Source organism: Takifugu rubripes, chromosome 9 (genome assembly GCF_901000725.2).
Source record: "Takifugu rubripes chromosome 9, fTakRub1.2, whole genome shotgun sequence".
Classification (NCBI taxonomy): Eukaryota; Metazoa; Chordata; class Actinopteri; order Tetraodontiformes; family Tetraodontidae; genus Takifugu; species Takifugu rubripes.
Window position 1 is genome coordinate 10414156 of NC_042293.1, and position 23852 is coordinate 10438007.

Below are 23852 nucleotides of genomic sequence, written 5' to 3' on the forward strand. Positions count from 1 at the left end.
TCATCCACCCAGAGCCATTCTATCTGTATGGAAATTTGGGCTCCACAGCTGGAATCCCACAAAGCACTGTCATCTACTAATAGTTATTATCTCTTTGGCCTGCTCCCTCACAAAAACCCTGCAACACAAACACATCACATCTTTATGGTAATGCCCTACGATATAGCCCCAAGCTACGGTGCATAGACCTTTGTTATCATTACGATAATTCCCACTCTCACTTGACTCCTCATTACACCAGTGAAACAGCTCGGGGTTGGATATAGACAAATTCTAGCCTCTATTTTTTAATAGACTGTAAAAGACAGTGTTGATACAAAAGTTGAACCTCCTAATATTCTGTAAATGCAATAACAATTATGCTCTAAAATTGGTCATTTGAAGTAGCAGTCAAGAGGCCCGTGTTCTGCTGTGTTCAGGCTGCAGATTGGTCAGCCAGCAAAATTGTACACCTGCTATTAAAATATGTAACTATTTCCTTTTCCCCCCACATTTTTGAGATATTTTCAGCAATTGAAATGATAAATTATTTTCGTATTTTGCTTTATAATCCATATATGAATTAAAATCTTTACACACTGAGGAAAATATTTTTCCATTTTAAATACTTTAAATATGTATGTGTAAATTCACAGCTTGAAATTATTGTTTTACTGTCTTGGGGTGACACCCAGCTCAAATATGAAAGCTGTCATTGTTAATAATTTGATCTAATGTAATTGAAATGCATGCATTCATATTTGGAGCTTCTTTTTTTATTCCTTGGGAATGCTCAATTCTAACACAGGTTAATGCCTTTTATTACACAAATAAACACCTACATGCATCCTGCTCTTTAAAAAAACATATCTTTATTGTCATGTTGCGTAGGGTGTGTAAAAATTTTGTATTCTTGTCACGTTTTTCGTCATTGAAATCAACAGATGAGCCAGTCATTTGCTGTAAATTTATGCCACAAACTTGGGGTCAGCTCTGTATAAGAAGCAAAGCACAGAGAGGAATGGACCTTCTGCGGCTGCTTGTGTCCTTGTGCCTCATGTTGAATGCCCATACAAGGCCTCTGAATTGCACAAAAAGTAATTGCGGAGTGATTGGCACAGCTTGTCCCATGCTGCCTGGGTCCCACTCTTGAAGGCTCTCTTCGGAGCACCCTCATTGTCACACAGCCTTTTAGCACCTTTGTTCCTGCCTTCCCCTAGGACCTTACTGCTCACCATTGGCAGATGAGTCCCTGTCTGTGACAAAAGGGTCCCTACGCTCAGCTTCATTTGATGCAGTGATGAACTCCCCCAACTCCCCCTCCACGCACACATACATACACCCTCACCCGTACTCATCCAAACACACACAGAGGCGTGCGGATGTACCTCCTGTGAAAAGAAATGTTCCGTTTAGCAGGGGAGGATGTGTGGGTCAAGACCCAAGGGTGGGCTTTTAGGAGACAAATAAACATCAGAGGGGAGCAGCGATGTCTTGTTTACACATTAGCTACCATTTAGCAAGTCTCACTGTTTCCTCTGCGTCTCTCTGGCGGCCTCGCACACAGCCAATCATTAAGCTTTTTGTTTCTTCTTAAGCTCAGATCAAACACACGATCAACACCTCAGCCGAGGAGTGGAGCAGCACAAGGTTTTGAGGACGATCTCCGTTTGATATGCAGTTTTTAATAAAACCATAACAATCACTGCAATATTTGAGTAATTATCAAACTGCTCTTTTTTAATCTGTGATTCTCATTAAGCATCACCCTGCATTTTGCTCCGCGGGTGCTCCATTAATTTGTGTAGTACCCAATCACAAACACGCACACAAACTGCATCATTTTCTCTAATGAGGTGATGACCAACCACTTGTTATAATTGGTACCCTCTCCTTTTAATTTTCAAGCTTATTAATCATATGTAGAGTTATTTAAGAATGCATAAATTAATCTTAGATTAAAAAGCCTATCAAAGCCTCAAAACAATTAAAGAGTAAGGTGAGATTTCCCCTGGGCTGGCACTTTTATTTTAATAGAGTGTTCAGGTGATTATCATACTTTGATGCAGCACTGTGATTAATGCAGACACACTTTTAAATGAGCTGTTCTCTGTTCGCTCTCAAAAAGGTAGAATAAGCACTGGCCTTGTTACAACCTTGCTACTTTTGTTACTTTTTTCAATTTCCTTGCTCAGATTTGATGTGATCCTAAACTGCAAATCCTCAGCATGTAGGTCTTTAGTGAGAAAACTGGATTTTAAGCTCAAACTTTTTTTAACCTATTTAACCACAAATTTGTCATCCGTGTTATTTGTGCTGTCAATAAAGCTTTGAATTGATCAATATGAGTGGTTAGGTTTATTTTCTTCCGTTTTGTGGTGGAAAATGGAGGATTAAACAACCAACAGATCTATAAAATATATAATATATTTGATTACAGAATTTTCCTCCAAGAGATGGGTTTACCTTATTTGGGCTTTTTTTTTGGGGGGGGGGGTCTCAAATGTTGTAAAATATATTGAAATAATTTCCTGTCATTTTCACTAAATTGTCATTTTCACAATCAGATTTTTGGGTTATTTAATAGAAATAACCAGTTCCTGATTCTATTTAAATCATTAAGGAGGGTTGTGCTTTCATGACTTCACTCTAGGCCACTGCGGTTGAAAACGATCTCTGCTGACATTAAGAAGTTAAGTCCAAGTGAGAGGCTTGTGCCTCACTGCTGCTGCCATTGTTCCGGCCAGACAGGAGGACCTCAGAGCAGTTCACAGAGAGATGACCTTTGGAGCAGCTGGTTATTGTCACAAGTCGTGTACTCAGTGTAGCTTGTAAACCGGGTGGGAACGCAGCACGTGTTGAAGGCCTGCACGAGCCGGAGCCTATTCATCACCGGCCCCCACCCACCCCCCACCCCTCGCACCCCTGCACCCAGGCCCGTGTCGGTCCTTCCCTGCTGTTTTCAGCGGAACGCCAAATCCCGGCGGAGCCTCCTCCACTAACATTGGGCCTATTGTTGATATTGTATAGAAAGGTGCAAAGGACTTAATTACATGCAATTATGGTGAAGACAACGGTGTTAAAATAAATAAAAGATTGACTTTGTCATGTGGAATCTAGTTTAAATTTTGCATTAGGCCTCTTTAGCCTAATTTTATTTGATTTTTTTTTAAATTCTATGATCCCTCTTATTCGATGAAGAGCCGCGGGCTGCAAGACACAAACCATCTTCATCGGTAATGAATCCGCGGTTAATGCGGGCTGCCTGGGTGAGTGGGAGTGCCAATTGCCCTGAGTTTCGCCGTCACTTGACTGCTGCGGGTGTCGTAGGAGGGGGCTGTACCTCCGTCTGCTGCCATGTGGTCACAACACAAACGCGCTCGCACACGCCGACAGAGGAGCAGAGAGAGGAGCGCAGCGAGGAGCGGACGTCTGCGTCCCGATCTCTCCACAACACACACAAACCTTTTATTGCTCTGGCTTTCGCCTGATCACTATTTCTTGGAGCTGCACAAACGGTAAAGGTGAGTCCCTGAGAGCGATTTCAACTTTCTGATGCGTTTAGTGTCGCTAAACGTCCTTGTTATGAACATGATAGCACAAACCTGTGGGGGGGGGGGGGGATTTAATTCATCTTAACCAGAACTGTAATTTAGATGTAGTAACTTAGCAAAAATGCTTTGTTTAAGCTTTTATTTTAATTAAAAATAGAAAAGAATTCGGAGTTTAACATGAGATATTAATATTACCCCGTTTATTAGGCCCAACGTATTTTAACATAAAGCCTTTTATTCACACCTTACTCTGCAGCTCTCAGGCCTCCAAGGATGGACAACATATCCGCGGGTCGAGACTCCAGCTCCTCGCCGAGCTCAAAGCAAGAACTTTGCTATCCGAGTAACAAGAATCTGAAGCCCAATCAGGTGGGAGATGTGATTCTGTACGGAATACCGATCGTGTCACTAGTGATAGATGGCTCGGAGAGACTTTGCCTTGCGCAGATATCCAACACGCTGCTGAAGAACTACAGCTACAACGAAATACACAACCGGCGTGTGGCGCTCGGCATCACCTGCGTCCAGTGCACCCCTGTCCAGCTAGAGATCCTGCGGAGAGCCGGGGCCATGCCGATATCCTCCCGGCGCTGCGGAATGATCACCAAGCGCGAAGCAGAGAGACTTTGCAAGTCCTTCCTGGGGAACCATTGTCCTCCTAAACTTCCAGAAAATTTCGCCTTCGATGTGTCCCACGAATGCGCCTGGGGGAGTCGAGGCAGTTTCATCCCGGCCAGGTACAACAGCTCCAGGGCCAAGTGCATCAAGTGCTCCTACTGCAACATGTATTTTTCTCCTAATAAATTCATATTCCATTCCCACCGCACGCCAGAGTCTAAGTACACGCAGCCAGATGCAGCTAATTTTAATTCCTGGAGGCGACATCTCAAATTAACAGACAAAAGCTCTCGGACAGATGTATTACACGCGTGGGAGGATGTGAAGGCCATGTTCAATGGTGGCAGTCGCAAGAGGACATTGCCATGCAGTGCCTCGGGATCCAGCTCTTCTTTAAAGCCACAAATTCCCAGCCGCCCCCGAGACTCTCCCGAGATCCCCGCAAAAATCCTCAACTGTGATGAGAACCGAGCGGACCTGGCGAGCTCCCGCAGCTACCCGGTCATCCCGGTGCCGAGTAAAGGCTTTGGGATGCTGCAAAAGATCCCGCCGCCACTCTTCCCTCATCCATACGGGTTCCCAGCTTTCGGCCTATGCCAAAAGAAAGATGACACTATTATGGGAGAGCAGAGCAAAGCAGGCCTGCCGGGGGTCCTGTGGCCTGGTACCAAGGACAGCGCCTATCACTCCTTCCCGATGTTCTGGCCCGCGGCGGGCGCGCTGCCCATGCCGCCGTACCCCCAAACTCAGCACAAACCCCCCACAGAGCTACTTTGTCCTCCTCGGCCGTCAGAAATGGACATGTCTGACCACAGCGACCGTAGCACCAACACTTCCAAGGACAGCATGGTGGAGATCGAGCGGTGCTCCAGCACCCAGTCCGTGCGTACCGAAGACGAGAAGTCCGGGGACGAGACGAGGCCACTGGAGGGGATGACCCTCGCGCCGCGGAAGTTCAGCTACGTCTCCGCCTTCAGACCCGTTATTAAAGACGCCGAGTGCATCGCCAAACTCTACGGCAACCGAGGCGCGTACAGCGGGTGTCGCACCGGCTACTTATCGCCCGATTTTTTAAGCGAGAGCTCCAGTTACCGATCCGTCTCCCCCTGCGTGGACAGCGAGGGCGAGCCGGACGTGGATGTGGGGACGAATAAAGCTGAGGACGAAGCGGAGGACTCCCGGACTCTTTCCTCGGTGCGTCCCCGGACTCCTCCCGGCGTGACTAACGGCGTTTCACCGAAAGATTCAGACACCAAGGCCACGACTGAGAGCAGCTTGGTGGAGTCCCAGAAAAGCAGCCCGCATGTGTCCCATTCATCTGAGAGAGAGGTCCAGAAACAACCAGAGAGCCACATCACTGCCCCCTTCACTCAGGTGAGTTTTACAGACACAACAGCCGCTTATACTTTTTCTAGTGTCATTTTAACGCACATATAAAGACGAAGTGATATTTATTTTTAAGAATCGAAATAATGCATTTTGATTCTTTTTTATTCACTCATTATTTTTTGGATTCTTTGTTTTTTCTAGGTGTACACAGCGGAGAGGAGTGATCTGCAACAACGGAGCAGCCCGTACCAGTTCCGACCTGCCAGTTACCAGACTGGGGTCCTCATCAGTGGTCAGACATTATTTTACATTTCGTCTTCCTTTTAAAATAGGACAATTATCTCAGTTGATTACATATATTTACCCCTCATTTCTCTGTAGACGAGGGTTCAAGTAAAGAGGAGCCGTCTTCCACGGTGGAGGAGATAGAAACCAAATCTTTTACTGAACAAAGCAGCGAAGAGATCCAGCGGGAAAAGGATGAAGGTACGAAGATTCCTTTTTTATAACCCACAAGTTTTTTTCTGCTTTCGTCCACATTTTTAATTGGATTGTGTGTATTTATACGTGTGTGTGTGTTCAGCCGAGGATATGCCAACAAGGGCTCTGCCAGCACAGAGAGCTTTACAAAGTATGGAAAAGGGTAAGTTATTGTTTTTAATTAAACTTTTATATTAATCCTATTGTTATTACAAATTTATCGTTATTTTTGTGATTATTATACAACTCATACGATGTAATTAATTAATAATGACAGTTCAGAGAAATTAGTTAATAACTAAAAATAAATATTAGCCAAATCTGTAGGTGTTTAGTGATCTACAGGCCTGGAAAACACCCTTAGAGATCCTTTATTTCTGTCTCATTTTAGAGGAGCTTCAAAAGCAGCTGTTAGAACAGGTTGAGCTGAGGAAAAAACTGGAACGTGAATTTCAAAGCTTGAAAGGTAAGCAACAACAATGCTTTACCAGCTTGCATGTTGTTTCAGTACAGACCAGATTCTCAAAAAAATCCCTTAATTCGATAAATGTAGAGGATGAGGCTTTGCACAAACCCATAATGTGAGCAAACTGTTTATGTTATGGAGCTCTAAACCACTGACAGGGGAAAAAGAACTAGGTCTCTGCATTATTAACCATTTTAAAAATGTAAATGTGAAAGATTGAAGGAAATGTACTGCATAAAGAATAAAAACATAATTTCACATTCAAATTTACTACAGAAATGTGAGAAACTTATTTTGATAATGGGTGTTTATCTAAAGTAACACAGAAGATAACATCTTTATTTAAAATACAAATTCGTATATAAAACAGCTTATACATGTGCATACTTAAAAAGCCTAATATTGAAGGTTTTACGAAAATGTCTTATAAATTACACTATGTATTTTAAAAGTCACTAATTTTCTGAGAAACCTGATTTCCTTTAATTTATGAATGTTCTTCAAGCCAAACTACGATGTTATAAATGTAATGCCATGCATTTGTTGCTGGAAAGTGTAGAATTTTATTTATAAAACGGATTTTTAGTGCACTAAGATAATGGCCAGTGTACAACAGGATTAGATCACTCGGTATTTGACCTGTTTCGTCAGGGGAAAAAATCAAATATCCATATGATATACAAAACAGAGCTGTTCTTAAATTCATAAATAATTCATCGTTTACAAAACCATGAAAAAAGCGACACTATGAAATGAGATTGTTGAAACAGCGCCCTCTAAAGATGTGCTCGGTCATTTACAAGATAAAAGTCATTGTTTCCTCACGCTGTTCTATTTTCTGTCAATCTGTTTTCAGATATCTATTCTTTCACAACTGATACTATATTAGTGCAGCTACTTGGTTACTTAAAAAAAAACTGGTTTTATTGTTTTTTAGATAATTTTCAAGATCAAATGAAAAGAGAACTTTCATACCGGGAGGAGATGGTTCAGCAGCTGCACATCGTCAGAGGTGAGACTCATAAAGCAGAGGAGGTTTTGGACTGAGAAACCAAACTGATGCTCTGTTTGCCACTTTAAGTCACGAATTACAATTCAAACAAGAAGTTAAACGGGATTTTTCCATTTCGTTTATAATAATAATAATAATAATACAAAATTGTGTAAACTCACATTGTTTTAATTAATTATTACAAAAGAATATTGGTCTATATCCCTATAGGTCTAGCTATTTATATGCAGCTAATGTCCAATTTGGGGATTTTATTCCTCTATTTCTCCAGTAATTTTTCGGGTTTTCGCGCTCGTTTGTGTACATCATTGATTTTATTTCCTTTTTCATAGAAGCTCACGACGCTTTGCACCATTTCTCGTGTAAGATGTTGACTCCTCGCCACTGCAGCGGATCCTGCACCTTCAAATCTCCTCTGCTTCCACCTTGAACCACATTTCTACACATTTATTTTGTATAAACAAAGTCCGTCAATCCATCCGTTGAACCACCGGGGGAGGGGGGTGTCCTGGGTCACTGCTGAGAGGTTCAATGGGGGAATAAAACTTGTATTTACTTGTGGTATTGGGGTATGTCTGGCCTTCTTTCGAAATTGTAAAGGCTATGGTGTCATTTAATTTGCTGAAATTATACCATTGATTATATTATTTGTGGCAAAGTGCAATGACATTGTCTGTATAATAGTTAATGTTATTATTTCGTTATTATCTGTTCATGAGGACAGTTTTGATCTGCCGGTTCATTGCTCGTTATTGTTTAATTGCTGTGTTGCTGTGTCCGTACTTGCAGGCCAACTGCTTACTTTGATTGTTATGCACTTTAATCGAGTGATGGGAAATACATTCAGCATTGAAATAAGCCCTATTTTAAATTAAAACACGACTTCCTGTTCGGGCAAAATTAAATAACAGACGGTATGCTTAAGTAGGCCTACATCTTGCATTGCCGGAAACGACATAGTCTATTATAAATAGCCTATTTGTTATTTCTTTACGTCGCTAATTAATAAACAATTTTATTAAAAGACTTTTGTTTTAATCTGTGTGGTCAAAATGCGCAATTTTTTTTGCGTAATTAGATGTTTGAGTATTTAGCCAATGTCAGGGTGGGCTGCATCTCGCTTTTCACCTTTTTAAAACACAGAAATAAGTTTAATTAACATTTCATGTTAGGTCATTTACATATTTTGTTAAAGAATCAACAAGAACTTGCATTTGTTTGAGAAATTATTTTTATAAGCATTCTTAATTTATTTGGTATAGATTTAACATGAATTAGCTGACCAAAAAAAGCTTGCCAATTTGTTCAATCCTTCTCATAGGTTGCATCTCATAGGTTACAGTCCTGAAATGACTGAAATAAACAGAAATTGTCCAGTGGACTCGAGTAAAGCAGCGTGTTCTGCAAGACCGACGTTCTACAGTTTTGTATTACAATAGCGCCCCCTGCTGCCTGACATGAGGAACGGTCTCGTAATTTGGAACTGACTCCGTCCCTTGAGGATGGCTCTGCGCATGCGCACCTAATGTAACAAGATGGCGGAGAGTGCGGAACTGAAGGTAAAGCGACCCCCTACATTAGCTTGACAAAAAGACGTTACACGCAGTGAGATTTTCACCCCTGCCGGCAAAATCCTCGTTACGTGACAGTAGAGTCCCCTAATATGATTGTTATCAAAGCATTTGCCTCAAGGAAGCCGAGGAGTGGAGTCCAGACATACGATTAGCAGACTGCTAGCTCGATACCGTTAGCTTTGTTATTGTTGCCGACGTTTTCGGCTGTCTCAACTGTGCAGCTGACTTACTGAAAAGACGAGACATTACTTCGTATGTAAAAACAAAAACCATATCTTATGTAGTGTTTAAGATCCAGTTTCACTGTACCATTAAGCAACTGACATTATTACTAAGGACCGGTGTGTCCATCTAAAAATGGGATCTGTCTATTCCCTGGAAGGGAAGCTTAGGTTAATGCTAGTTTCTATTAGCATTATATATGATTGGCCATTACTTGTCTGGATAAACAGAAATGTAGTCACTACGCCCATCGCTGCACGTTTTAACGCATTAACTAAAAACAATCAGGGGTAAATCTGCAGGGCAAAGCTTTGTTTCACCCCCGATTGTTGTAGGGTAACCAGCGCTGGTGTTTAGTTTCTGTTAACCCTGCGCTCAGCATTATAGTCAGTAAACTACATTTTAATTCATCTTTATCTCTGTAGCAAGTGTCACAATTAAGGGTTTTCTCAATATTAAGGCAGATGCTATGAGATTCTCTACACCACCACGCTTCTTCCCCCAGTTTGTTTTTGGATATGCTGTTCTGTAAATGTTAAAGACTGCCTTTTGTCCGTAAATATTTAAATGGCACGTTAGTTTTACATTTTTTTATGTGACTGAGGAAACTAAGGAATGTGGATTCCTCAGTTTAAACGGTTCATTTGTTTACAAGTGCTGAGACATGAGATGAAATTGACATGCCTTTCTAAGCCTTCTAATAGAATCTAATCAGAGGAAATACGGGGCAGCGTTCATTTTTCCACCTTCGATCTTGATTCAGTCCTTGAACTTTTTCCTAATGTGCTTTGTACACCCCATTATGTTTTAAATTCGGCATTACATCGGAATAACCATTTAAAAACGCTGTTGTCAGTGAGTTGTGGCTGTCAGAATGTCCTTGGCTATGACACCCACAGTGAAATGTTTGATAGCATGCCAGCACCCTGCTTGGTAGCCCACGTTTGGGACATGAGTGTGTGTAAATATAGGTGAAGATGAACAAATCTGCTGTGAGTAGCTTTATTTTATGCCAGTCTCTGATGATCCGAACAGTAAACTGTGTGTATTCATTTTCAACACTCTCTTTTGACAGCAAATGGTAATGAGCCTTCGAGTTTCAGAGCTCCAAGTCTTACTGGGGTATGCAGGACGGAATAAACACGGGCGAAAACACGAACTTTTGACCAAAGCCCTCCACCTACTCAAAGCCGGCTGCAGCCCTGCTGTGCAGATGAAGATCAAGGAGCTGTATAGACGGCGTTTCCCAATTAAAATGGTATCGCCAGTGGACCTCACCCTGCCTGGTGTTCATTCTGCCTCCAGTCTGCCTGCTGGACTCGCACAGCTGGGATTTGACAGCCATGGTTCCCCATCACCTCTGCTGCCTGTTTCTTTACTTGGGCCTAAGCATGAGCTCAATCTGTCGCACCTCCCCTCTGCGCTGCACCCCGTACATCCTGATGTCAAGCTCCAGAGATTGCCGTTTTATGACGTGTTGGATGAACTCATTAAGCCAACGAGCCTGAGTAAGTCCACTGTTTCACCACAGCGTCCTGGCTGGTGATGACCCCTGTCCGTGCTTATACTGTTGGAGCATTGTGAACACAGTTAGTCTGAGTTTAATTTATGCAGAAAATGTCAGTTGTACAATAACCACTTCACATTTCAGTGTGGGTATTTGTGTATATGCTGGCAAATAAAGTAGCAGCATTACGGTTCACCATTGGCTCGTTTGACGCAACATAATTGATTAAATATGGCATTGTGCACCCTTGCCAGACAGATATTACAGCATGATATGGTGCTTGTTTATCAGGATGTGGACCCTGGTGTCAAAGATTTAACTGGATGATTATATAACATGTTTATATAACACGGCTATATGAATGTTTAACATCAGTATGACTGAATAGTTGTGTCCAGGTCTGTCTGCTGGATCTCCTCTGACTGTCATTCTGCTTCTGTCTCTTTTAAAGCATCAGACAACAGTCAGCGCTTTCAGGAAGCATGTTACGCGTTTGCATTAACACCCCAGCAGGTCCAACAGATCAGCGGCTCCATGTAAGTGAGAAAGTTCTCCAGTACACACTGGCCTCAACTTCCAACAGTTTACATTATAGAGTGATGGGTATTTTAAGCTTGAAATATCTGAATTCTTCAGGGACATCTCTGGGAACAAATGCGACTTTGCTGTTCAAGTCCAGTTACGGTACTTGTAACCTTTTTCCTTATTAGTTACAAGTCTATTGAGCTTTTCTCAGTTCTGAAACAGACTGCAGTGTTTTATTTTTCCTCCCTCATCTTTAGTAACTTTCACTTCGGTCATTTATTAATCCCCAGTTTCAAAGATTGACATTGTAACAAAGTCATATCAAAGCCAATCCTTGGTTGCTTTGTTTTCCGTAACATCTGCATTAATATATATTTCCAGATTTTGTTTATCAGAGACGAGCTGTCCGCAGGAGGATCATTTCCCCCCTAACCTGTGTGTGAAGGTCAACAGCAAACCCTGTAATCTCCCTGTGAGTCCAGACATGCTGTTGTTAATCTCTACCCTTTTTTTTCCCTGCATGTCGTACCGGTCGCCCAGAATCATACGTGATGTGCTCTTGACTGTGTCCGCAGGGATACCTGCCTCCAACTAAGAATGGAGTTGAACCAAAAAGGCCCAGCCGCCCCATCAACATCACCTCTCTCATCCGACTGTCCACCACCATCCCCAACACAATCGTGGTGTCGTGGACCTCAGAAATCGGGAGGGTACGAAAACCGCCGTCGTTTTTATAATAATCATAATGAGCAGTTTCACCCATTCACAGCTGAGGAGGTTGCTTTGATGATGATATTTGCTAAGCGTGGCTGGATAAACCTGATATGTGTGTTGATGTCATGTTTGCCGTCCCGTCGCGAGGTAACAGTAGCATGACTAATTTTGTTTATCCTAATCTCTGTTTTATCAGAGTTTTTCCATGGCTGTTTATCTGGTCATGCAGCAGTCGTCGTCGGTGTTATTGCAAAGACTACGAGCCAAAGGAATTAGAAACCCCGACCACTCACGGGCTTTGAGTGAGTCTATAATTCTAAATGTAAAACAAAGATACCGATCAAAGGAATAAGTCAAAAGTTGTGACGGAATTAAAGGGACGTAAATGTATATCTGACTTATTTGATCCTATGTCTGTCGTTTTCAGTCAAGGAGAAGTTGACAGCTGATCCAGAGAGCGAGATCGCCACCACCAGCCTACGAGTCTCCCTGCTGTGTCCTGTAAATATTCCATCATAAATGCCTCATTTTGAAGCCAAAATATTCTGCTGTTGTCGATTTATAATAAATCAACAGATCATGAAATGACTAATTTACTGCGTACTTACATCAAAACAGTCTGTACAAAATTATATTGTGCATCATTACGGCTGACCTTTGCTTATTTTGTGCTTCCAGCTGGGCAAGATGAGGCTGACGATTCCCTGCAGAGCAATAACATGCTCTCACCTCCAGTGCTTTGATGCAACACTTTATATCCAGATGAATGAGAAGAAGCCGACCTGGGTCTGTCCTGTCTGCGACAAGAAGGCGCCTTATGAGCACCTCTTTATAGATGGGTAAGGAGGGCTTTTGGAATTCCACAGCGATATGTGGGCATGATAATATTCAGGCCTTTCATCTTTTTAAATGGCTCGTTTGTCTCCTCTCCAGATTGTTCATGGAAATCCTGAACAGCTGTTCTGACTGTGATGAAATCCAGTTCAAAGAAGACGGAAACTGGGCCCCCATGAGGTCAAAGAAGGAGGTGCAGGAGGTGTCTGCTTCTTTCAACGGTGTAGACAGCGGTATGCGCAATAGCACATTCTTTTTCTGTCCTCGAGCCCTTTGTTGTGTTGTGTTAGTGTCAACTTCCTGTTTCCTCTCAGACACATCCAGGACGGAAACACACGAGCCCAAACGATCATCCATTGACAACAGCAAGAAGGTCGACGTCATAGACCTGACGCTGGACAGCTCCTCGGAGGATGAACTAGATGATGAACCCCCTCCTAAAAGGGTCTGCCCCTCACTGTCCCCCATCTCCCCCCCTCCTACCAAAGGGTGAGCCTTTCACTGAACACAGTGGAAGTTATTTCAGGGATTCTGATCGCGACTCCGGTGTTTTTTTTCTGTCGTTAATTTGTTGTGGTTGTTTCCCCACAGGGTGCCAAACCTACACAGCCAGGCCTCGCCTGTTCCCAGAGCTCCCAGCATGCCCCCTGTGGAGACAAGCTACATTCCGCCCCCACCTCCTCTTATCCAAGACTACCGCCACTATTATCACGCGGCCAGTGACCTGCCAGGTAAACCGGTCACTCGTCTGCTACCATTAGTTCAGTTTATAGCCACAGTAATCTCACGCTGATGTGGTAAAAATGCTCAGAATGAATTTGTGAACATTGTTTGCTCACATGTTTTTCCTTTCTCACAGATTTAAGCTTCTTATCCTTCCTCCAGGGTGACAATCAGGTACGTTGATCCTGACCCTCCAACCCTCGCAGTACCGTCATGTTTGCTTCGTTTAACGGCCCCCTCTTCTCCGTCTCGCCAGCATTACAACATGGTGATGGCCGCCGCCGCCGCCGCGTCGGCCTCCGCCTCTGAGGATCACGACCTCCTGCTCAACCGTTTCCTGCCCTACGGCTCCTCGCCGATGTTGCGGGAGCAGCCGGGCACGCCCGGAAGCAGCACGATGGCCACCACGAACGGGGGCAGCAATAGCGGAAGCACCAGCAGCCTGGTGTCGTCCAGCAGCCTGCGGGACAGAGACAGAGAGCGAGACAGGGACAGCCACAGCATCTCAGGACTGTCGAGGTCCTCAGTGGAAGCCGCGGCGGCGGCCATTTATGGCTCCATATCTGACGTTATCTCCCTTGACTAGAACCCAGAGTGAACTGATAGACAAGGGAGCCCTCAACAATGGAAGTACTTGTAAATAAGGAAGAGAGAGATGAAAGAATACAGTGCTATGTACAGAGAGGAAAATCTATTTTCAATTTAACGTATCATATGTATATAAACTTAGGACACTGCCTGTCCTGTAGTTGCTTCAGTTAATATTTTTCTGTGAATACTGAAGACTTTTTCACACCTCTTCATGTGGTCCTTTGATTACAGTATATTGTACCTTTTGTACCTGGTTTTTACAGTTTTGTTTCAATATTCCATGTCAATGGCATTATTTCAGTCTAATGTATTGTGCACAGAACCTAATGAGGTGACACCTTGTGGAACACAATATTTAGAACATAAAGAAAATGGGCATTGTTATAAATGTACAAACGGCGAGTCGCATCAGAGCAGAAACACTTTCTTTATTTTCTAAATGGCGTCATGTATGTCAAACGTGTCTTGACAGCAGAAAGATCTGGCCGGATTTGCCATCACTGTAGATTTTTTCTGTGAGACATTCATGCTGTGGTCATATTTTTAAATAATTATTTATGATGTAAGTTATGTTGGATGTATGCATTCCCTATGCCTTTAGACCTGTTGCCACTAGAACCGCGAACGCTAGGTCCTCCTGTTGTCATTACAGCATTTTTGTATGTTGGAATTGGAACTCTCCCCTGAATTTAATGCGCTTGTGTTTTTGGTTATCATGAGGGGTTTTTAGGAAGAAAAGAAATCTTGTCAGACCGTGAGAAAACCTCAGAGGCCAGTTGATGGTAACTCGAAATTCATGGCCAGTTTCTGGTCCACGTGGTTTAATTGAAACACTGAAATATTTTACAAAACAGATCCAATGTGTCATTTCACAGTGTTTTTGTTTGATTTTAGCACTTCTGTATTTTTTCCCTCATCAATGCCTTTTGGAACAGTTAAGCAGCGACAGAATGAAGTAGTTCCCTGCTTTGCATGTCTGTTTGGTTCATCCAGACACTTGTTTGAATCCTGTGCTGGTCTTTATGAGGCCACAAGATGATTTCTCTAACATATTTGCAAAAGCATATGAACATTGACTTTAAGTGTGTCACAGAATCAATTTGGGTAAAAACCATTGAAGTTAAGGACAATTATCCTCCCTTTATTATTTTTTTCTCGTGCTTATGACTAGGATTATTTATTATCATATATATTTTTCAACATTTGTTTGATTTGTGGATATGCATCGCTGTCGTATGTGATATTTCTTTTGTAATTATAAAATTAATGCTATTTAAAGATGTCTTTTCCTGCATTGTAACATTTTGTTTTTCTGTCCATTTACTATCAGAAGATGTCAGTAACTCAATAGAGGCTTTGGTCATCCGAAACCGCTGCAAGGTCTACTGTGCTGTTAGGAGTTTGTTCAAATTAAACCAGTATAAGAGCTTATATCTGCAGTTGCTCCAAAGAAAGTCCTGATTCATTACAGGCTTTATGGCCAAATCTCCCCAAATCCAGGTAATACTGCTATCCATCAGAGAGTGTGAAAATATCACATTTATAAGCTGTTATGTCACATATTTAAACTACTGTTTGTTTGTTTTTAAAAATCGGCTGTTATTGTATTAATAATCTTTATTTCCCTGTCATCGCGTCAGCAGTGCATCTCCGTGCCAAGAGCACCATCTAGTGGTAGAAAATAAAAGTAGGTATTAAAATTGAGTATTTCGGTGCAATTTAGAAGAAAATGTTTAAAAGTTATAACTCAGGTATATATCGCTGCAACTGCGTAATACATGACATTTATTACTGTTAGGAGCGTGATTTCATGTAGTAAAGCGCTGCAGCATACCATATATCGACATATATTTAATTATTTACAAATTACGATTTGCTAGTTAGGGTTTTCTTTTTTTTAAATTTAGTGGTATTTTAAATAAAATCCAAACTCTTCCTATTTTAAATAAAGAAAAAGTGAGCGGCGCCAATTCAGAATCAGGGTAACAAACTTAGAATATTCAGCGGATTCGTGAGTAGCCTTCCAATGAGGTCGCCAAGCTCAAAATAGACGACTTTAAATAAGGTAAATATTGAAATATTTTATCTGAGAGACAGATACGTTGGTAGTGTGTTGTAAAAATCTATATTTAACACTTAGCTATCAGTTGTCCGGCTAATGCGCCAATTTATTTATTAGCTACCATCGTTACGGAGCTTTATTGTTTATTTTCTGCGTGTATTCACATGTATTTTCCTTTTCAACCAAGGCCAACTCCGACGTTCAACTTTAGATATTTAATTTTGTTAACTGAAAGAACTGGTACAGTTTCACTGATTTCCCAGCAGGTTTCTGACCGTTAGCAGAGCTTTAGCTAACAGATATAAATTACGCACACTAGTGTACAGTCTAGGCTTGTACTTACTCGAATAGTTATGTTATTCTAAAACCATATTGTATCACCATCGTTATACGGATCAAGCAATGCTTACTACGTAATTGACTATAAAGTAGTCTTATTCTGATAAAGTCAAGGGTAGGAACATGTGGCATTAACGAACCAGAGATAGATACGGTTTATTCATGAGCAAATACATTTTCCTCTTCTTTTAATTCACAGATTGTTGTACGGAAGGAAGAATGAGCGATGCAGAAGATGGAAGCGCCTCTGACGTGTGAGTAGCCCATTATTACTGGTCACACACCAGTAAAGGTGAATAAAGGGCTGATGTTGACAGTAAAACATCCTGTTTTCTTTTATAGGGATCCCACAAACCGACAGAATGGTTAAGTCTATTTGCACACAACTATAACTATTTTTTTTTAAAGAAAAATAATTAAAACTGTTCCGTTCATTCCCCTCTGGTCCCGTTGGCTGTAGCGAGCCCCCAGGTCCTCGACATCCCACCTCTGCCCTACTGTGAGCTGACTGACCCCCGCGATGACGTTACCCTGCCCAGGCTGATTGAAGCTCTGCAGGACCGACACAGGATCAGACAGACGGTGCTTCATCAGTACAGTACAGCAGGTAGCTGGTCACAGCCCATAATATTCCCTCCGACTGTTGGCTTCGACAGCTGCTGATGTGTTCTCGCGTGTGTTACCTTCTTCAAGCTGACACGGCCCGGTCCATGCTGCACCAACTGGACAGTGATCTCATTTCCAAAGAAAACACTATTAATGAACAAAACAATAAACTGGCAGAGAAGGAGACAGTCATTCAGAACAACAAGGCAGATATTGAATGCCTGGAGAAGAAACTAAAGGTCCACGAGGAGAAGGTAAAAGACAACATCAGGGTGGTGGTTTATGCGTGTGACGCCTGCCTTGCTATACTCATTACCTTGGTGATTACAGATTGACGTTCTCCAGACAACGAATAAACAGTGCGAGGATGACAAGAATTCACTCCAGCAAGAGCTGCAGTCCAGAGAGCAGAAGCTGCAGCAGGAGCTGTCCGTCAGGAGACGCATGGAGCAGCACCTGCACAGGAAGCTCGAGGACACAAAGCTGAAGTGGGAGAAAGAATGTGTGAGTACGACCTACAGGGTATCGCGTTGCTCCAGTTAGCCTCCTGGAGTTCTCAGCATGAGGCTTGTCGTTGTGCAGGACCGCCGCGTGAATGCCATCCAGGTGGATTTGCAGACTCGCCTCTTGGTGAAGGAGGAGAAGCTGAAGCAGGTGAAGGCCATCATAATGGAGAGCCAGACTCTTCAGTGTCTTCGTCTGTCACCTCGTCCGTGTCAGCCGCAGGACTCATCCAGCGAAGAGGAGCTCTATGAGATGAGCCCAGCCTCACCCTTGCTGCTCTGCGTATGTTCTTACTTGACCCACACTTTTCTCCTCATTAGCTTTAAATGACCACCAAACAAGAAACCTCACCATTAATTAATAGGTCAGCCCCCCACACCCCCAGCTGGAGTCATTCAACACAAGCAGTGAGGACAGCGACAGCCTCCCACGGAAAACCCACCCCGTCCCCAGCAGCAGCACCAACAGCTGTGTGTCTGTGGCGAGTGTCGTCTCTGCTCTGGAGCGAGAGGGCCGGGACAGCAGACAGGGTTTCTCCTGCAGGCATTCCCCCATGGAGGCCGAATCCCCAGCACGTTCTCAACCCAGGCGGTCCAGGAGGAGAGCTGGGTGTTGGACCCCACAGAACGATGAGCCCAGGTCATCTGATCGTAATCCAGCAGTACCTGTAGAACATTACAAGGTCAGCTGGAGGAAGATGGGACGTTTCCTTAGGACGGACGTGTTAGATTTGATGCTGTTTCGTCTCCTGTTTTATTTGCAGATTCCGGTGCGTCCGCTGCATCGCCGTTTCTGTTCTGCTGGTCAGGAGAAGTGGGTGGACCACAGACCCACCTCCAGCCTGGACCTGGGATCAATGATGCGGCCTGTCATCCCCAATGCTATTGAGGTGTCCTCACCGAGTGAGAAGGCCCTGGCGAAGTGCGACAAATACGTGCTGATGCACCAGGAACTCGCCTCTGATGATGAGATACGTACACAGCTCATTAAGGTGATGCTTTTTCCTGCGCTCATTCCTGAGTTTTTAACATCATTCTTTTCTTAAATGTTGTTTTACCCTTGTGTGTCGGTTTGGTTTAGGGCGAGGTAATTAAAACCAGAGGCGGAGGACAAGCTGTCCAGTTTACGGACATCGAGACACTGAAACAGGAACTCATCCCTGCCTCCAGATAGCAGCCTCGCATCTGCCGCAGCCACTGGGCACAAGGGGCCTTCTTCTGCAGTTGATTGAATCCTTCAGTTTATGGTTTTTGGGTTGTTTTTTTTAAACAGTTCCAGGCAACAGTTGACTCCTGTGATCAATGCCCTCTTCAGAATGTGAATGTAAAGTCCACTCGTTCGCTTTGTTTTGAAATTTGTTATACATTTAGCATTGCCATCGATTGTTGCAGATATTATTGAATTTATTTCCATATAAATGTATTGACGTGTTAATCTCAACATGGTACTGATTTTTGTTTATTTTAGAGGTTTCTCTAGATACTCTGTTATTTGTGAATTCGGTTTGATGGAGTTTGGAAACTACTGATATAATCAGCCTTTATGTGGACATCGCCAGCTTACCGATAGGGGGCGGCAGTACATAAGAATAGTGTTTTAGTTGCATGACTATAACATTCGTCTAAAAAATGCAAGAGATGGTAACTAAGAAAATAATTCCTTAAACGTGTGAATATTAAAGTGTTTGGTATAGACAATAAATAATCCCTCAACGTCGACTTTTTAATGCAAGAAAAATGAAGTAATTACAACTTCAAACCTGACGATGGTGGTAGTGATACGCGTGAAAAACCTACAAAGAAGAAGAAGGTCGCGGAAGTTTGTCGTCACTTTGGGCGACCATGACGTCTTTAGAGAGCGGCGCCGTTTCAGACTGGAATGGGAGCTAGCAATTTTCCCATAATTCGATAGTGTAATCCGTGAATGGCGCCGAAACAGGACCCGAAGCCTAAATTTCAAGAAGGTAACGACTTGTCTGTCTTAATTTCTGATCGTTCCCTCATCCCAGTCTGGCTCAAAGCCGCCGCCAACATTCGACTTGAAGCTAGCCTTTTTATCGTTGTAGCACTGCCGCCGTACAACAGCTAAAATTGTTAGCCTTTATTGTTGTCTAAATTATGTTGTTAATCGTTGCGCTAACTATATAACGTGCGTCTGGCTATCATTAAGCATTTAATGAAAGATTGCGGGCCATTAGCAGTAGCCTACCTGCAGTCAACCGCGGTGCCACCTAAATATTTCCACAGTCGCGATACATGCAGGAATAAAACGGTCCGGTCGCTACTGCAGTCTTGCATTTCCGAGTTTGTGTCCTCTCATTTAGCTTTATTTCCCCTGCTGCTGTCTATTAAGATGACAAGAGTGTTGCATAGCAACGGTATTGGTTGATTAATAGACTTTAGCCAGGGTCAGCAAGTCTCTAATAAGGAAAACCGTCAGTGTTTATTAAGTTCTTGGTGTTCTGTGCCATTAATGACCTTTTGTTAGCTTTTCACGGCAAGTTTCTTTACGTGTGTGGATCTCATGTAGTTGTTTAGCATTCCTACTGGATCAAGTTTGGTTTCTTTAATGGTCCAACACTCCATTTAGGTGAAAGAGTGCTGTGTTTTCATGGGCCATTGCTCTACGAAGCCAAGGTAGGTTTCTATTCTTGCAATACGACACTCTTCTGTGTCAAACATACATTCTTAACATACATTTAAAGCTTTCAGTCAGAATCCTGATTTCTCTTTTTGCAGTGTGTTAAGATAAGCATCAAGGATAAACAAATCAAATACTTTATTCATTACAGCGGGTGGAACAAAAAGTAAGCAGTCACTTTGGATACTTTCACTGATTTCGGAGAAGCTGTTTCCTGAGTTCTTTTTCATTTCTTTTTCTTTTGCAGCTGGGACGAATGGGTTCCTGAGAGCAGAGTGCTGAAGTATGTGGAGAGTAATCTACAGAAACAAAAAGAGCTTCAGAGGGCCAATCAGTAAGTCCAGCACTTGACTAATATCATGTTCTAACAATCTTTATTAAGTATGAGATATTTATGTGATTTTCTTTTGTTTGGTTGTTTGTTTTTTAACTTCAGAGACCATTATGTAGAAGGAAGAATGAGGGGTGCTGCGCCGAATAAGAAAATACCTGCTGCGTCACAGAAAAATGAAGTGTGAGTGAAAGCTTAAAACAATCCACAGGCCAGCCCATTCAGATTTTAAAGCTTTGTACTAACCTTATGTTGCCACTACACACTCAGTTTTAAACTTTATTATTTTAGATCTGTGTCTAACATTGTGGCCTCCATTTTGCTAATCAGATTAGTAAACTTGTTTAAAAAAAAAAAAAAAGACATAGTTTTGTAAATTGTGGCATTAGAATAAAATGTCTTGTTTTTTTTGTTTTTGTTTTTTGTAGTAAAACCAAAAAGAACAAACAGAAAGGTAAGTGTATGTTTGTATTGATTAATTTAATTCAACAGGCTTTTTAAATGAACCATTCCATATTGATTTAATGCATAGGTCTAATTTTACGCTTTATATGTGTATTTTGTCTGTGCAGCTCCTGGTGCAGGAGAAGGAACGAGTTCAGGAGGAGACCCGACCCACCCTCCTCGAAAGAAGAGGGCACGAGTTGATCCGACAGTTGAAAGTGTAAGTTCACAAATGATTTCTGGGTGAGAAGAAACCCATCTGAAACACACACACACACACACACACACACCTTTAAACTACCAAAATAAATGGATATGCAATTTTACATTTCCTGCACCTGGTTCTTACTGTTCAGGAGGAAACCTTCATAAACCGAGTGGAGGTTAAAGTAAAAATCCCAGAGGAGCTGAAACCCTGGCTGGTGGATGACTGGGACCTGATTACCAGACAAAAACAGGTTCCATTTCATTGCCACACATTTATACCAGCATCTTTTACAGCTGTTTAACTTGGATGCACCTGAATGCCTTCAGCTTTTCCACCTACCTGCCAAAAAGAACGTTGATGCTATCCTCGAAGATTATGCAAACTATAAAAAATCAAGAGGAAACTCTGACAGCAAGTAAAAAGCCCTTCCAGTTCCTCCACTTATTCTAGTTTCCATACTTACCTCTGTCATTTGCCACATATAACTTGTTTTTACACTGCTCTTTAGGGAGTTTGCTGTGAATGAAGTGGTGGCTGGTGTCCGGGAATATTTTAACGTTATGTTGGGGACGCAGCTTCTCTACAAATTTGAGAGACCACAGTATGCAGACGTCCTGGCCAACCACCCGGATACGTCGATGTCTCAGATCTATGGAGCTCCTCACCTACTCCGGCTCTTCGGTAAATACACAACCGCTTGACACATCACACCACTGCGATTTAAAACCTTTACTTTGTCACACTGCCAAATATTCTTATAAGAGTTAAATGAACCAATATTTGCTACGAAAGATCAAAGAAACAGACACGGGTAGAGATGAAAGTAAATACAAACACACAAATGGTAATCCAGTGAAACAAACACCCATTATTCCTGGAGGTGGAGGATTTGTTTTTATAGTATTTTTATGACAGAACCTGGACTGACAGTGTGTGTTGGTCCAAACATCAATGCAGACTGTGTTGATGTAATAAAGTTAATAACAGTCATAACTGTGACAAAAGTTCTTTTCAACTCACCACTAAGTTAAATACACAGCACGCTCTGGTGGATGAGACAGCCGAGTGATTTCTTCCTCCCCAAAAAGAGTCTTAAAAAAACATCTGTGGCTAAAATATCTACCCTTCCTCCTGGAGGGTAGCATGCTTTGTTGGAGAGGCTTCCACAGATTATATTCCTTGGCAATGAAGATGCATTCACTGCTCAATAAACACGTCGGCCGACCCGGAACAGTTTCGATGAGCGCATACGTTATCGTTCAGTCAGTGTTGACGTGTTGCAAGTGACAAACTTGCGACAGCAGTGGAGCACAGCGGCACAATCGAAGTCGATCTCAAGGCCTCGCATTTCTCGCCAGTAGGGGGCGCTGTAGCGCTGCACCTGCTGATAAAGTAGTTTCTATTTGTCCTTCGCCCGGACTCATTTCCATCATTTGAATCACCTCGCTGAAGCAGAAGAAGGTGTTGGTTAAAGATTTTTCCAGTTGTTTCTGTTGTGCACCATACAACAACACCGGGACCCAGGAAACGGGGAAAAAGTAGACACTGAGCGTCTGATCCACTGATCATTGTTGATCTTTTTTCTGAAAGTGCGGATCGGAGCCATGCTGGCATACACTCCCCTGGATGAGAAGAGCCTTGCGCTGCTGCTCAATTACCTACAAGATTTCCTCAAGTGAGTGTTGGAGAAGCTGCTGCCATTGCTCTGATTGTGCAGCAGAGAGTAAAATATTGCTTTCTTGCAGGTACCTTGTGAAGAACTCTGCATCACTTTTCAATGCCAGTGACTACGAGGTGGCTCCTCCAGAATACCACCGCAAGGCCGTTTAAGAGTCTCCGTTATTTTAGTACCTGGAGTGTGTGTGTGTTTAAACGTGTTTGGAGTGAACTTTCTCACCTGTGACCAGGACGTGATTCCACAACAAACCTACATGGATGGATGGATGGATGTATGATGGATGGATGGATGGATGGATGGATGGATGGATGGGTGGGTGGGTGGGTGGACGATGAAGGAAGAATCCAGGAAAGTCGTCACACTCGGGCCTGAACAAATTGATTTTCTTTTCTGTGGAAAGCTGCAGCTCTCCCAGCGTCTGTGTTCTCCAGCACGGCTCTTTAGTTCCTTTGACTCTTACTAAACTCAGACACACAGGAGTCTCATCGCATTTCTTTGTTTTGTTTTTTTCCCAGATCTAAATTTGTCTTGTAGGCCGGCATAATTTTCTAATAAAAGTATTTCATTCTCAAATTCTTGGATAATCTTTGTTTTAGAGATATGTTGCCTCATCAACAGGGAAATGGACTCCTTCTGTCCTTTGCAGCGCTTTCAGGCTATGTTGTTCCTCCATAGCCTGAAAGATCTGACATTCATTCTGTTTTATATTACTTGTCAGAGTAATCTGTAATCTATACTATCGCCACCAGATGGCGAAACCTCGCTTAATGGAGCCATTTCATCAGAAGCGTGACCACTCAGTTAAATGTTCAATTAGATATTTCAATAAGCGACATTTTAAAGTGGGTCCCTTTAAGTGCAACTCCTTATATTTAGTCCATTACAAAATTTCTATCAAGTACAATTTTATAT

At 42.6% G+C, this 23852-nt stretch overlaps 4 protein-coding genes across 13 annotated transcripts; all 4 read left to right on the forward strand.

The window, feature by feature from the left end:
- The first annotated feature begins 3227 nt into the window (after nt 1-3227).
- On the forward strand, nt 3228-8204 carry skor1b (SKI family transcriptional corepressor 1b). 4 transcript variants are annotated; one of them, XM_029841955.1, is made up of 8 exons: nt 3228-3503; nt 3790-5525; nt 5682-5772; nt 5862-5966; nt 6064-6123; nt 6352-6426; nt 7364-7438; nt 7771-8204. In XM_029841955.1, the coding sequence occupies exons 2-8, from the start codon at nt 3807-3809 to the stop codon at nt 7866-7868; spliced, it is 2223 nt and encodes a 740-aa protein (XP_029697815.1). In that variant the 5' UTR covers nt 3228-3503; nt 3790-3806; the 3' UTR covers nt 7869-8204. The 4 variants fall into 4 exon arrangements, with proteins under 4 accessions (XP_029697815.1, XP_029697816.1, XP_003967628.2 ...); XM_029841956.1 differs by having other exon boundaries at nt 7774-8204; XM_003967579.3 differs by lacking the exon at nt 6352-6426.
- Nucleotides 8205-8950: 746 nt separating this feature from the next.
- Nucleotides 8951-15557, forward strand: pias1b (protein inhibitor of activated STAT, 1b). 2 transcript variants are annotated; one of them, XM_003967456.3, is made up of 14 exons: nt 8951-8997; nt 10310-10742; nt 11193-11277; nt 11378-11425; nt 11648-11738; nt 11842-11976; nt 12177-12282; nt 12408-12481; nt 12659-12819; nt 12914-13047; nt 13129-13303; nt 13406-13545; nt 13674-13711; nt 13794-15557. In XM_003967456.3, exons 1-14 carry the CDS (start codon nt 8974-8976, stop codon nt 14121-14123), a joined length of 1974 nt encoding a protein of 657 aa, XP_003967505.1. In that variant the 5' UTR covers nt 8951-8973; the 3' UTR covers nt 14124-15557. The 2 variants fall into 2 exon arrangements, with proteins under 2 accessions (XP_003967505.1, XP_029697818.1); XM_029841958.1 differs by lacking the exon at nt 8951-8997 and adding an exon at nt 9006-10226.
- Nucleotides 15534-19352, forward strand: LOC115251053 (kinesin-like protein KIF23). Of its 5 annotated transcripts, none has more exons than XM_029841961.1 (11): nt 15534-15628; nt 15772-15815; nt 16729-16783; nt 16872-16894; nt 16990-17136; nt 17223-17389; nt 17466-17639; nt 17718-17921; nt 18004-18321; nt 18403-18630; nt 18720-19352. In XM_029841961.1, the coding sequence occupies exons 3-11, from the start codon at nt 16749-16751 to the stop codon at nt 18810-18812; spliced, it is 1389 nt and encodes a 462-aa protein (XP_029697821.1). In that variant the 5' UTR covers nt 15534-15628; nt 15772-15815; nt 16729-16748; the 3' UTR covers nt 18813-19352. The 5 variants fall into 5 exon arrangements, with proteins under 5 accessions (XP_029697821.1, XP_029697822.1, XP_029697820.1 ...); XM_029841962.1 differs by having other exon boundaries at nt 15545-15628; nt 15769-15815; XM_029841960.1 differs by lacking the exons at nt 15534-15628; nt 15772-15815 and adding an exon at nt 16063-16193.
- Nucleotides 19353-19448: 96 nt separating this feature from the next.
- On the forward strand, nt 19449-23513 carry morf4l1 (mortality factor 4 like 1). Of its 2 annotated transcripts, none has more exons than XM_029842219.1 (12): nt 19449-19602; nt 20229-20275; nt 20378-20445; nt 20527-20613; nt 20695-20793; nt 21039-21064; nt 21183-21274; nt 21411-21512; nt 21589-21677; nt 21771-21943; nt 22853-22937; nt 23008-23513. In XM_029842219.1, the coding sequence occupies exons 1-12, from the start codon at nt 19563-19565 to the stop codon at nt 23090-23092; spliced, it is 993 nt and encodes a 330-aa protein (XP_029698079.1). In that variant the 5' UTR covers nt 19449-19562; the 3' UTR covers nt 23093-23513. The 2 variants fall into 2 exon arrangements, with proteins under 2 accessions (XP_029698079.1, XP_003967506.1); XM_003967457.3 differs by having other exon boundaries at nt 20716-20793.
- The last annotated feature ends 339 nt before the right edge of the window (nt 23514-23852 follow it).